This window comes from Penicillium hordei (genome assembly GCF_028827395.1).
Source record: "Penicillium hordei strain IBT 12815 chromosome Unknown utg000002l_segment0_segment0, whole genome shotgun sequence".
Lineage (NCBI taxonomy): Eukaryota > Fungi > Ascomycota > Eurotiomycetes > Eurotiales > Aspergillaceae > Penicillium > Penicillium hordei.
The window spans coordinates 4,975,229-4,988,838 of NW_026623143.1; the positions used below are offsets into that span (position 1 = coordinate 4,975,229).

Below are 13,610 nucleotides of genomic sequence, written 5' to 3' on the forward strand. Positions count from 1 at the left end.
TTTTAATACAGATTACAGATAAGTCAGAACAAAAGAGCTTTGCTGTTTACAGCAGAAGCTCCAGAGGGTTCTCGACGACCTTCTTCAGCTCCTTGATCCATTCACCACCAACGGCGCCGTCAACCACCTTGTGGTCGAAGCTACCAGTCACGACGATCTGATCGTCCCACTCGGTAACGGTGCCCTCCTCGGTCTCGACGGGAATAGCGACCTTGCGGGTGGTGCCAACAGCCAGGATACCGGCCTGCGGGGGGTTGATGACAGCGGTGAAGCGCTCGACAGCAGCGTTCATGCCCATGTTGGAGATGGTGAAAGTGCCGCCCTGGTACTCCTCGGGCTTAAGCTTGTTATCGCGAGCACGCTTGCCAAGGTCCTTGATCTGCTTGGAGATGCTGGAGAGACCGAGACCCTGAACGTTCTTGACGACGGGGGTGATCAGACCGGAGGGGGTGGACACAGCGACGCTGATGTCAGCGGTGTGGTGCTGACGGATCACGGCCTGGCCGTTCTCCTCGCGCCAGCTGGAGTTAACCTGGGGGACCTTCATAAGGGCAACAGCGCATGCCTTGACCAGGAAGTCGTTGACAGAAAGCTTGTACTGACCCTCAGCGGAAGCGTTAAGGGCCTGGCGAAGCTTCAGAAGCTTGGTAACCGAGAGAGTGGTGGAGACAAAGTAGTGAGGGTTCTCGGCCATGGACTGCTTCAGACGGTTGGCAATGGTCTTGCGCATCGAGCTGACGGGGATTTCCTCGAAAGAAGCCTCGCCGGAGACAGTAGTGGTGGCGGGCTTGGCCTTCTCAACGTCCTCCTTGGTGATGACACCACCACGACCGGTACCCTTAAGGCCCTTGATGGACACACCCTTCTCGAGGGCCAAGACCTTAGCGGCGGGGCTGATAGAGGGCTCACGGTCAATGCTGGGCTGGAGCTTCTCGCCAGAGGTCTCGGGCTCTTGGGCGGCGGGTGCCTCCTCAGCAGGGGCAGGAGCCGAGGGCTCAGCGCTCTTAGGCTCCTCCTTCTGCTCAGCGGGGGCAGGCTTGTCACCACCGGCATCAGCCAGGGTGAAAGACTCGAAGGCAGAGACATCGGCACCCTCCTCAACAAGGACGGCAATGGGCTATATCAGGAAAGCAAGTTAGATTGACGAATCACTCCCCACGGAGAAAACTGGGAAATTTCTTACCTGGCCAACAGCGATATCCTTCTCGCCGCTCTCCTTCAGAACCTTGGCGAGGACACCCTCATCCTGGAACTCAAAATCCATCTGTGCCTTGTCGGTTTCGATTTCTACCAGGACATCACCGGGCTGGAGGACATCTCCGGCATTCTTCTGCCACACGCCGATGTTTCCGGCGGTCATTGTCGGCGAAAGAGCCGGCATGCTGATGAGTGTGTGGGGAGGGAAAGCTATGGATAGACATGTTAGAATTGGTGTGTGAGAGAAAGGAGTAAATCAATTGTCATACACTTCGAGGCATAGAAGCGGGAAAGGGCAGAGAGCGCAGGCACCTGGGTCCTAGTGGAAACATCATTAGCATCAACCCGCAATCACAATTGGTATTAGTGGAACATACTGGATCACCTCCTGGAGCTTAGAGGAGACCTGGGGCCGGCGCATAGCGGCGGCACCTCTGGACATGAACATGGCGCTCGGGGTGCGCATCCGAATAGCTGACGCAACCATGGTGTCTGAGATTTGTTGTGATTATAAAAAAGAAAGGAATAAAGGCCCTTAACGCTGAGATGAGGAGATAAGAAGAGCCCGGCACAAAGGAAACGTGAAGGGCCGAGAATGGATAAGGTTGGGGTGGAAGGAGATGCCTCTAAATCACGAACTTTTCTGTTGAGCTACCTGTGGCTCCCGGTGAGAGGAGCGGCAGCGGCCTCTTCCGATATAGTCACGTGTTGTAATTTACAGTCTCAAGCTCCGGGTACGTGTATTATTGTTTTTAGGGGCCAGTGTATGTCTCACCGCCTTTACTATACCCATAAGAAGGACATTGGAAAGCATTTAAAAGGAAGTTAGATCAAGGAAATACGTACTTAAGGTAGATTTTTATGAAGATAATTATTTTGACTTGGGTGTCCCTGCATTTCTTTCAACTATAAAGGGCACATAATACATATGTAAGATAGATAGTACAGGCATACATAGGTTTACAGAACCGGACAATCAGCATTCTGCGACGCAAAAGAGGGCGGTGAGAGCCTATGGAATCTCCAATCCTTGGCTGAGGTAAGCATGCATTAGTCCCGATTCGGAGAAGACACGCAGCCCCCGTCCTTACATGTCATCGCGATCGTTTCAAGCTTCCCCACGTTTGCTCGTTCGATGTTTCTGATCTAATTAGATCACTCCGCCCGGAGTCTCCTTGACCATGGCGGACACCGAACTCGGCTCTGAGCCGACTCAATCCATTGAAATGCCTGAGAAACCCGTCGAGATCCCCGACGTACCTCCTACAGTAACAAACTCCGACGAGCCAACACTGCCCGATCAGACCGAATCACAAGAACCGAACCAGAAGGGCGACGAGGAAGTAGCCGAGGGCCAGGAAGATGAAGAAAAACCAGACATGCCGCCCAAGGACGAGCCTGAACAGACTGAACAAGAACCCCAAACAAATGGTCCGCCCACGATTCAGGAACCCCCCCGGGAGGACAACGATGCGATAGAAAACAGGCTGCGATCAGACTCGCGGTCAACAACTGCCACATTTATGACGCAGCGATCTAGCCCGGTTAGCTCGACAGTATTTATTGTCACGGCTCTGGACAACATTGCTGCTTCGCGGGACGCCCGGAGGGACAAAAAGCTAGAGGATGCCACACAGGTGGCCCTGACTAATATCAAACAACCCGATGGGCAAGCAATTGATCCGGAGCTTATCTTCCGTCCTCTGCATCTAGCAAGCAAAGCCCTCAGCATTCCTCTGCAGGTAACTGCATTGGACTGCATTGGAAAGCTGATCACGTACTCCTATTTCGCATTCCCATCCGCCGAGACAGAGAACAATGCCACCCACGAACGACCTCCACTTATCGAGCGTGCTATCGATGCGATCTGCGACTGCTTCGAGAATGAAGCCACTGCGGTTGAAATCCAACAGCAGATCATCAAATCGCTGTTGGCAGCGGTCCTGAACGATAAGATTGTAGTGCATGGAGCTGGTCTCCTGAAAGCCGTCCGCCAAATTTACAACATCTTTATCTACTCCAAGTCCAGTCAAAACCAACAGATCGCTCAGGGGTCGCTCACACAAATGGTTAGCACGGTCTTTGATCGAGTGCGGACACGGATGGACCTCAAAGAGCTCCGAGTGCGAGAGCTGGAAAAGCCATCTTCCACTCTCGATGCATCGGCGAGTGATGTGGGTCAAACCTCGGAGGCGGCTTCCATGTCTGTGGCCGATCAGCCCGTAACCAAAGAGCACACTGCCGAGAAGCTCACCTTACAGAGTTTCGAGTCGCCTAAGGAAGTTACCACAGTTAATGACAATGCGCCGACTACAGTCACGCGCGCTAAGCGGTCAGCGACGAGGTCAATGTCGGGCATTCCCGAGGAGAGAGACGATGATAGCTCGGCTGAGGACGACGTGGACGAGATTTATGTCAAGGATGCCTTTTTGGTTTTCCGAGCGCTCTGCAAGTTGAGCCATAAAGTCTTGACTCACGAGCAGCAGCAAGATGTCAAATCCCAGAACATGAGGTCGAAGCTACTTTCGCTGCACTTGATCCATTATCTCATCAACAACCACACCGCCACCTTTATATCCCCTCTAGCAGCAATCAAGAACAGCTCATCCAGCGTCGATGGAATGAATCTTCTTCTAGCTGTACGGCCCCATTTGTGCCTAAGTCTAAGTCGCAATGGCTCGAGCGCCGTTCCTCATGTCTTCAAAGTTTGCTGTGAAATTTTCTGGCTGATGTTGAAGGACATGCGAGTTATGATGAAAAAGGAACTCGAAGTGTTCTTGAAAGAAATTTATCTGGCTATCCTTGAGAAGCGCGGGGCTCCTGCATTCCAAAAGCAGTACTTCATGGAGATCCTGGAGAGGCTAGGTGGTGATCCACGCGCTCTGGTTGAAATCTATCTCAACTATGACTGTGACAGAACTGCGCTGGAGAATATATTCCAAAAGTACGTATTACTGAAATATTGGTCTTCTTCGACATGAACTAATCTTCTTAGTATCATTGAGCAATTGTCGCGGTACTCGAGTGTGCCGGTTGTAACATCATCTTCTCAGCAGCATCAGTACCAAGAACAGCACACTAAAATGTCATCTGTTGGTTCTGAGTGGCACCACCGAGGAACTCTCCCTCCTTCGTTGACAAGTGCCCACATTATCCCTACTCCGCCGCCCTCAATGCCTCACATCCCATCGGAGTACGGATTGAAGCAGCAGGGTCTGGAATGTCTTGTGGAGATACTGCGCTCACTGGACAACTGGGCCACACATCGAATTGATGAGCAGCCCGAGGCAGCCATCCCCTCCAAATCGATGGACAACTCCCGTGAGTCCTTGGACACAAGCGTGCTTGTTTCACCGCATCCTGAGTCCTTCGAGAATGGGACTGGCCGATCCACACCTATGCCAGAAGACGATCCAAACCAGATTGAAAAAGTCAAACAACGAAAGATTGCTCTCACAAATGCCGTCCAACAATTCAATTTCAAGCCCAAGCGTGGCATCAAGGCCTTCCTAAAAGAAGGCTTCATCAAATCTGAGTCTCCTGAAGAGATTGCCAGCTTCATGCTTCGCACAGACCGCATTGACAAGGCCACGCTGGGAGAGTATCTTGGTGAGGGAGAGCCGGAAAACATTGCCATTATGCATGCTTTTGTTGATCTGATGGAATTTACGAAGCGACGCTTCGTTGAATCCCTGCGCTCGTTTTTGCAGCATTTCCGCCTGCCCGGTGAAGCCCAAAAGATCGATCGGTTTATGCTGAAGTTTGCGGAACGGTATACAACTCAAAACCCCAATGCCTTCGCCAACGCTGACACCGCATATGTGCTTGCGTACTCGGTGATTCTACTTAACACAGATCAGCACAGTTCGAAAATGAAGGGCCGCCGTATGACCAAGGAGGACTTCATCAAGAACAACCGCGGGATCAATGACAACCAAGACCTGCCATCTGACTATCTGGGAGCGATTTATGAGGAGATTGGGAGCAACGAAATCGTGCTATACACCGAGCAGGAACATGCTGCCAACCTCAACCCCCAACCCCCAGCTCCCACTGGCCTTGCCACCAGAGCCGGACAGGTATTTGCTACCGTTGGACGAGACATCCAGGGGGAGAAATACGCACAGGCTTCTGAGGAAATGGCAAACAAGACGGAACAACTCTATCGTTCCCTCATTCGAGCTCAACGCAAGACAGCAGTTAAAGATGCGCTTTCGCACTTCATTCCCGCAACATCAGATCGTCATGTTGGGTCAATGTTCAATGTCACGTGGATGTCTTTCCTATCTGGTCTGTCTGCGCCGATGCAGGACACGTCGAACCTGGAAACCATCCGGCTCTGCATGGAGGGACTCAAACTGTCCATCCGGATCAGCTGTGCCTTCGACCTAGAAACTCCTCGCGTGGCATTTGTGACTGCCTTGGCGAAGTTCACTAACCTCGGAAACGTGAGGGAGATGATGGCCAAAAATGTCGAGGCCCTGAAAGCCTTGCTCGACATCGCATTCACTGAGGGCAACCACCTCCAGAGCTCGTGGCGGGATGTTTTGACATGTGTCAGTCAACTGGATCGGCTCCAACTCTTGAGTGATGGTGTTGATGAGGGGTCGCTGCCCGATGTTTCAAGAGCACCCTCATCAGCAGATACCTCCCGCAGATCTATGCAAAGTACACGACGCGCTCGCCCTCGTTCTGTGAATGGGCCAACTGCTTTCCGTCCAGAAATTGCCATGGAGAGCCGTTCGGCAGATATGATACGTGGCGTGGACCGTATCTTCACCAATACCGCCAATCTGTCGCATGAAGCCATTATCGACTTCGTTCGGGCCTTGAGCGAGGTCAGCTGGCAAGAAATTCAATCTTCCGGTCACACCGATTCGCCCCGAACATACAGTTTGCAGAAGCTCGTCGAGATCAGTTACTACAACATGACTCGTGTCAGAATTGAGTGGTCTAAGATCTGGGACGTCTTGGGTCAGCACTTTAATCAAGTTGGCTGCCACTCTAATACCATGGTTGTCTTCTTTGCCTTGGATTCGCTTCGGCAACTTTCGATGCGCTTCATGGAAATCGAGGAGTTGCCTGGCTTTAAGTTCCAAAAGGACTTCCTCAAGCCATTCGAGCACGTGATGGCAAACAGCACCACTGCCGCTGTCAAGGACATGATTCTGCGGTGTCTGATCCAGATGATTCAGGCCCGTGGTGACAATATCCGTTCGGGATGGAAGACCATGTTTGGTGTCTTCACAGTCGCAGCACGGGAACCCTATGGTAAGCCTCACTGCTCAAATTACTTTGTCGCTCTCGCTAACGCATCAAACAGAGGGAATCGTGAACATGGCCTTTGACCATGTCACCCAGGTCTATAACACTAGATTTGGCATAGTGATCACCCAGGGTGCCTTTGCAGATCTCATTGTATGTCTGACTGAATTCTCAAAGAACTCCAAGTTCCAAAAGAAATCGCTGCAGGCAATTGAGACCCTAAGGTCTACCGTCACCAAGATGCTACGGTCCCCAGAATGTCCCCTGTCACACCGCGGTGCCTCAGCGGCCACCTTCCAGGACAATGGAACCAATCTTGCTAAACAACTTACCCGTCAATCACAAGAGGAGCAGTTCTGGTATCCGATTCTCATTGCATTCCAGGATGTACTTATGACAGGAGATGATCTTGAGGTCCGCTCACGGGCACTCACATACCTCTTCGATACGCTAATCCGGCACGGTGGCGATTTCCCAAGGGACTTTTGGGATGTCCTCTGGAGACAGCTTCTCTACCCGATTTTCGTGGTCCTGCAGTCTAAATCTGAAATGTCTAAAGTTCCAAACCACGAAGACCTTTCAGTTTGGCTCTCCACGACAATGATCCAGGCGCTACGGAACATGATTACCCTGTTCACGCACTATTTTGATGCTTTGGAGTACATGCTGAGCCGATTCTTGGAACTGTTGACATTATGCATTTGTCAAGAAAATGACACGATTGCACGAATTGGCAGCAACTGCCTGCAACAGCTGATTTTGCAAAATGTTGCAAAGTTCAAACAGGAGCACTGGTCCCAGATTGTTGGAGCCTTCGTGGAGCTCTTCAGCAAAACGACAGCTTATGAACTTTTCACGGCTGCTGTATCGATGTCTAAGCCAGCAGAGGCAGTTAATGGGGACCTCACGCAGTCTCCAGATGCTGCTGTAGCAACAACAGATTTGCCTGATGCGTTGGAGCCCAACGGATCCCAAAGCGCATCTTCTCTCCATGAAAGTGGAGATCCTCCTGTCCAAAGTGAAGCGCGCGCTGAATTAGAGGACTATCGCCCTCAGTCAGACCAGCAGCAACCTGCAGCTGTCACTGCAGCGCGGCGTCGTTACTTCAACCGCATAATCACGAACTGTGTTCTGCAGCTCCTCATGATTGAAACTGTCCACGAACTTTTCTCGAATGAAACTGTCTACGCACAGATCCCAAGTGTTGAGCTTCTTCGACTCATGGGGCTGCTGAAAAAGAGTTACCAGTTCGCGAAGAAGTTCAACGAGGATAAAGACTTGCGGATGCAACTCTGGCGCCAGGGATTCATGAAGCAACCTCCTAATCTATTGAAGCAGGAGAGCGGCAGTGCCTCTACCTACGTGCATATTCTTTTCCGAATGTATCACGACGAGCGAGAGGAAAGACAGAGCAGTCGCGCAGAGACTGAGGCTGCACTCATTCCGTAAGTTAATTCTCCCTGGTTTTTCCTCTCCCTTCCTGTTCATTGCTAATTCCACTAGGCTTTGCGCGGACATTATTCGCAGTTTCGTCCGCCTTGAAGAAGACACCCAGCACCGCAACATCGTCGCTTGGCGTCCGGTGGTGGTCGATGTCATTGACGGATATACCAACTTCCCGCAAGATGACTTTAATAAGCATATTGAGACCTTTTACCCGCTTGGAGTTGAGCTTCTGAGCCGGGATCTCAACCCGGAGATTCGCGTTGCCCTTCAGTCTCTACTGCGCCGGATCGGTGAGGTCCGACTGGGCATTGCTCCGCCCAATCCCCTGGACGTCCCTATTAGCCCGCGCAGCTCCGTCTCCCAAAAAGCCTCGCGCCGCGATAGCCAGGTCTGACTTACTGCATGATTTTTTTGGATATCCTCGCCGCGGGCTTGATTTTCGGCGTTTTATAACCCGACTCTTCGGGGTCTTGTGTTGTCACACGAGCATTTTGTTCTACTTTAGAGATGCATAGCTGCTGTATTGATAAGATAAAATATTTCTTGATTTGTTCTTTTTTTACTTATTTTGTACTTCCTCTGAAGTTGGGATCTTCCCCGACTCATAGAAGGATAATATGCTGTCCATGTCCTTTTCGGTCATCTGTACAAGCTCATCGAGGCTCCATGTCTCGCAGACACCAGACATCCTATGATCATTAGCTCACACTTTATCATTGAAGAGGAACCGAAATATTGTAACCCACCATTTCATTCTCTTAGGGCCTTGGTCAGGATTCGGCGCAACCTCCCGGAGCTTCTTCCGAAGCTTTCCCACATTCTCAATAGCTGCCCCCATGTTCGCTGGCAAAGTCTCCGCGATCTTTTTCCGCACAATACTGGCCAGCTTGGGCCCGTTCCCATTTGTGCTGACCATGACCTGCAATGGCCCATCGCGGTGAACACTCCCAAAATAGAAATCACATTCAAGCGGGACATCAGCGATGTTGGCAGTAATTCGCCTCTCCTTGCAGAGCTTCCAGACCTGTGTTGAAGCCTCCGGGTCGTCGATAGCACAGAGCACCATGTCCACATTATCGAGATCGGATGGCTCAAAGTTTCGATCAACGTGTGTGACTTGCTTTTCTGCCACCCTGAACGCCACTTCTTCGTTTAGTCCAGCGGCTGGACAGACCACAGTGACTAGGGCATCGGCATTGAGAGCGTGGAGGATGCGTCCTGCAGCAACCTAGCAAATATATATAGATCAGTCTCCAGCCTAAAAGAAAACGAAAAAAAAAAATATAACATAGCTATTATCAATATCAATCACGTACCTCTCCACCACCTACGACTAGCACATGCTTGTCTTTAATTTGCCAAGCGAGTATCAATGACCCTCCACCTTGTACTTCTGGGAACTTTGACATGGTGGGATGTGGGAATGATGCAACTTCCCCCCGTTTATCGGCCCACCGATAGAGAAAACTTGTACGGTGGGCGACACAAACCATCCCCGCAGTATTCCCGAGCTTTTCCCTTCCGAACTTTTTCTCTTTTTCTTTTTTCTCTTCCTTTCACGTCACTCATGTCTTTTTCTTAAATCATGCGGGGCGTCCAGATATTTTCGGGGAATTCCCACCCCGGTCTCGCAGATACTATCTGCGAGCGTTTAGGCACTGTGCCTGCCAAAGCTAACTTAGGAAAATTTGCCAATGGCGAGACCAGTGTCAATATCGGTACCTCAGTGCGGAACCAGGACGTTTACATCATCCAAAGTGGTAGCGAGAAGATTAACGATAGTGTTATGGAGCTCCTGATCATGATCTCAGCGTGCAAGGGTGGCTCAGCGAAGTCCATTACAGGTATGTTGCCGATGACCCCAGATACAAAAGCTTACCCCACTAACTCGTTTCTCTAGCGGTCATGCCGTATGCTGCCCGTCCTGTTTGACTCAAACCACATACAATGCTGACTCTCAAATGAGATATTTCCCATACTCGCGCCAATCCAAGAAGAAGAGTCATCGTGGTGCCATCACGGCCCGCATGCTTGCCAATCTCCTGACGATCGCTGGCGTGGACCATGTGATCACCATGGACCTGCACGTATGTTTCTATGCGATGTTGAGTTTTGTAATATGGATATTGATGGGCTCCTAGGCATCCCAGATGCAAGGATTCTTCGGAAAGCCGGTCGACAACCTCTTTGCCGAACCCTTCATTGCCCGCTGGCTCCGGATGAATGTTCCCGGCTGGAGAGACGCCGTGGTGGTTAGCAAGAATGCTGGCGGAACCAAGCGAGTCACCTCGCTGGCTGATACTTTGAAGCTCAACTTCGGTATCGTGACGACGGATCGTCGGCGTCCGAAGGTCCCCGTAGCCACTATGTCCGATAGCACAGTCTTCTTCGATGCCGTGGATGAAGATTCTATGTCAACCAAGGAAGCACGGCCTTTTGAGCTTCATATGCACAGTTCTAACAGGACACCTGCTACACCTCCCATTCCGGAAGAGCCGGAGCCAGTCACTCCCCCTCCTGCGCAGTATCTTCTGCGCCCGGAAACCCCACCTGCAGCTCGCCGCCCATCGGAGCTGGAAGCAGCATATGAATACACGGATGTGCGTGTGCGGGATGTGATCACCGGTCGCCTGGTCCAAGGTCAATTGGTTGATGATGATTATCGTATCAATGAGGAGCCACAGTCTGGCGGCACCACACCGGGAGGTGGCAGCAGCAGCCATGACAACACAGAGGCTATTCCTGATTATATGGTTAACTCCATGATCTCCAACGCTTCATCGCAGCCTCCTGACCATGCGCTTGGTGGCTCATTTGATGCAGTGGAGTCTGACGACGAAGCTAGTGTCTGTGGCGGCCATGCCGATGAAAGGACCATCACGCTGGTGGGTGAGGTGCGTGATCGATCTGTCTTCCTTGTCGATGACATGATTGACAAGAGCGGGTCGTGGATCGCGGCTGCCGAGACTGTCGTCAAGCGCGGTGGGGCCAACAAGGTTTACTGTATTGCCACCCACGGATTGTTCGGGGAGAACTCCTTGGATCAGATGGAAGCTTGTCGCTCAATCGACCACATTGTCGTGACCAACACTTTCCCGATCTCACCGTCGATGTTGCGGAGATCCAAAAAGTTGATTGTCATTGACGTATCGAGTCTATTAGCAGAGAGCATCCGGAGGCACCATTATGGCGAAAGGTTTGTTTTCACCGACCCTGGTGTCGTGTGACCATCTACTAACAACGAGCAGCGTCTCGGCTCTCTTCCACCTTAACGACTGATGAGGCATATGGCAGTAATGAGGAAAAAAAAAAAAAAATAACGAAACAAGCAGAAAGAGACCTAGATACTTTCTCTAGGGCGTTTTTGCTTACTGATGTGCAGGTTCCCCTGCAACCGTTGATGACATGATACCTATTTCCTATCAAATGAACGACCCCTTCTGGAGCTTTCCCCCTTCCTTGTTCCCCAGTTGTCCTTCCTGTTGCCCCTCTACCGTTCTCGGCCTTGTAAAGTGATCATCTCATGACCCCTCAAACCAGCGATGCAGTCCACTCTGGGTTCTGCAGGAGCATCTCGTTTTCCACAAGGTGTTCTTAACGGAGCGTTGGCAGATTAAATCGGATCTTGTTTTCTTACTTCATGCTGTGTTCTCTTTGGAGTCTACAACATGGAGATGTTACCTCTTTCTCAGTTCTTCGGAATGATTGACCTTGCGGTCGTGGAAGTGGTGCAAGAGGCGATCTCGAACATGAAGTAATTGGAATAGCAAACAATGTACGCATTTGACATTTTCATTCTGCTCGATTATGCATACAAACTTCCCCGGTACTCCGTACTCCGTAGGTAGAGACAGTAGACATCTGACAGTGCCGAGGATTTCCTTTCCAACAATCTCGATTTTCCTGTCATGTTGACTTCATTTCCGTCACACCGATGCAGTTGACCGTGAATGATTCTGGAAGCTGGTTTGTGATTCGGTGGTGGTCTGGTGATCGCCGAGTCCAGAGTGTGTCCATCACGGGAGTAGAGGGATCTACGGGGTACTCCGTACATGCTTCCAATATGGGAGTGTCGGTGTGCACGTTTCCATTGATCGACCGTGAGATAGTTGGAGCTGAGTTCCCACCTTTCCTAATGTTCTAGGTCACTTGGCGTGATCAATTGGTTCCTAAGGTCTCTAAGTATAGCCATCTCATCTCCCAAACAGATCTCGAACGGCTATGGCTGGCCCAATTTGCAATCTTCAGGTGACACAGGTGGACCTAAGATCAACTCAAGCATTCCCTGCAAACCCCTCGGAAGTGTAGTCTTTCTCCGTTGAATGCCTGCCCATGCCCCTTTGGTAGGGTTTGAATCCCCCTTTTAAGTTGATAGTTGCCGAGAGGGCTCGACCCTACCTAGAGAGAAACCTACCGTTGTGTCACCCCAATTGGGCTTTCCTCTCCGTGCTTCTTGGTACTCTGTACTCACCTCATACTCTTGTACTCTTGTACTCTTGTACAATGAGAAAAAGAACTGGAACTGCCCCATCCAGTCGCTGGAGAAAGGGCTTGGGTAGACTGTGGAAGAATTCCCAAACAAACATATGGATTTACGGATGTGACAGGGAACATCCTAAACGAAAGACTCAGCAATTCCATTTTCTTTTTCTTTTGTTTTTCTGTTTTGTTTTTTGTTTTTTTCTAGGGCACTGCGGCTATTCAATAAGCAATTGGGCCATGCAAGCGCCAACCCGGCACTGCACTAATGCCGGTATATCCCAAACGAATTTGTCACTTGATGTGACCAGCTGAGAGGTAAATAGTTGAATTGGTTGCAATTGTTCTAAAACTGAAACTGGAATTGAAATGGCTGAAATCTGAAATAGTACAAATGACAAGAGGAGCATTATGTGGATCTCCCTTCGGTCTAAGCGCCTGGCGAAGTTGATGTATCAAAAGTTGATATTGGGACTTTCAGGGGGTTTCTTCTAAAAGAATAAGGTAAATGGATAAAAAAGGATATAATAAATAAATACAATAGGACATAGTAGGATATAATGCTTCATTCTGTGGATGTATATAACGGGATATCCTCGTACATCCTATATATAATATGCACTCGATCGGAACCGGATTACTGGGATACAAAGGTCCGATCGAAAGAGAGAAATAGGGGGAAAAAGTACTATACTCCACTAGCTACATAGAAACCTCCGAATCTTAGTTTAATCCAGCTCGTCGGGACAGGACATGTCTCGGGTCCTATATTCAGCTCCACTTCTCATTATATAGTCGGGTTATAGGATCATACCTATCACTTCTGTCCTATTTCTGGGTCTTCTTCACTTCCAATTAAGTTAAGTTCCCTTATTTTCTTTTTTATATTCCCAATCTGCTACATTAACCCAACACTGAAAAAAAAGCAATTCAAACTAATAATTCATCTGGGTCTCTTCCGGTTGCCCCCCGGCTTTCTGGGAATCGTCCTCTGCGTTGAGACTTCCAATCATGTCTCTCCGATCTCCCTGATCTCTACCAAAGACTCTATTGTCTCTTTGTTAAACTAGGATCAACCTAGTCTCGCCTAAGTTTCTATGCAAGATACGATTTCGGTACATCATCCATTGGGATTTCTATACATAAACACATTTCTGTTTATTTCTTTACTTATTCGTTCAAATTCTGCTTTTGTTTTTTTCTTTTTCCTTTTCTTTTCTTTT

General features: G+C 49.9%; 5 protein-coding genes across 5 annotated transcripts; 3 read left to right on the forward strand and 2 right to left on the reverse strand.

Annotated features, from left to right (window-relative positions):
- Positions 1–46: 46 nt before the first annotated feature.
- On the reverse strand, positions 47–1,684 carry N7537_005211 (putative pyruvate dehydrogenase complex, dihydrolipoamide acetyltransferase component; the record flags this gene model as incomplete). Its single annotated transcript, XM_056896268.1, has 4 exons — positions 47–1,117; positions 1,184–1,407; positions 1,467–1,516; positions 1,575–1,684. 4 exons carry the CDS (start codon positions 1,682–1,684, stop codon positions 47–49), a joined length of 1,455 nt encoding a protein of 484 aa, XP_056756016.1.
- A 694-nt stretch (positions 1,685–2,378) lies between these two features.
- N7537_005212 (Arf family guanine nucleotide exchange factor SEC7) lies at positions 2,379–8,302 on the forward strand (the record flags this gene model as incomplete). Its single annotated transcript, XM_056896269.1, has 4 exons — positions 2,379–4,141; positions 4,193–6,468; positions 6,521–7,907; positions 7,966–8,302. The coding sequence occupies 4 exons, from the start codon at positions 2,379–2,381 to the stop codon at positions 8,300–8,302; spliced, it is 5,763 nt and encodes a 1,920-aa protein (XP_056756017.1).
- A 165-nt stretch (positions 8,303–8,467) lies between these two features.
- Positions 8,468–9,401, reverse strand: N7537_005213 (bifunctional precorrin-2 dehydrogenase/sirohydrochlorin ferrochelatase MET8; the record flags this gene model as incomplete). Its single annotated transcript, XM_056896270.1, has 3 exons — positions 8,468–8,597; positions 8,655–9,136; positions 9,225–9,401. The coding sequence occupies 3 exons, from the start codon at positions 9,399–9,401 to the stop codon at positions 8,468–8,470; spliced, it is 789 nt and encodes a 262-aa protein (XP_056756018.1).
- A 2-nt stretch (positions 9,402–9,403) lies between these two features.
- On the forward strand, positions 9,404–9,840 carry N7537_005214 (ribose-phosphate pyrophosphokinase-like domain-containing protein; the record flags this gene model as incomplete). Its single annotated transcript, XM_056896271.1, has 2 exons — positions 9,404–9,752; positions 9,809–9,840. Exons 1-2 carry the CDS (start codon positions 9,494–9,496, stop codon positions 9,838–9,840), a joined length of 291 nt encoding a protein of 96 aa, XP_056756019.1. The 5' UTR covers positions 9,404–9,493.
- Positions 9,841–9,869: 29 nt separating this feature from the next.
- Positions 9,870–11,135, forward strand: N7537_005215 (uncharacterized protein; the record flags this gene model as incomplete). Its single annotated transcript, XM_056896272.1, has 2 exons — positions 9,870–9,995; positions 10,050–11,135. 2 exons carry the CDS (start codon positions 9,870–9,872, stop codon positions 11,133–11,135), a joined length of 1,212 nt encoding a protein of 403 aa, XP_056756020.1.
- Between the last annotated feature and the right edge of the window lie 2,475 nt (positions 11,136–13,610).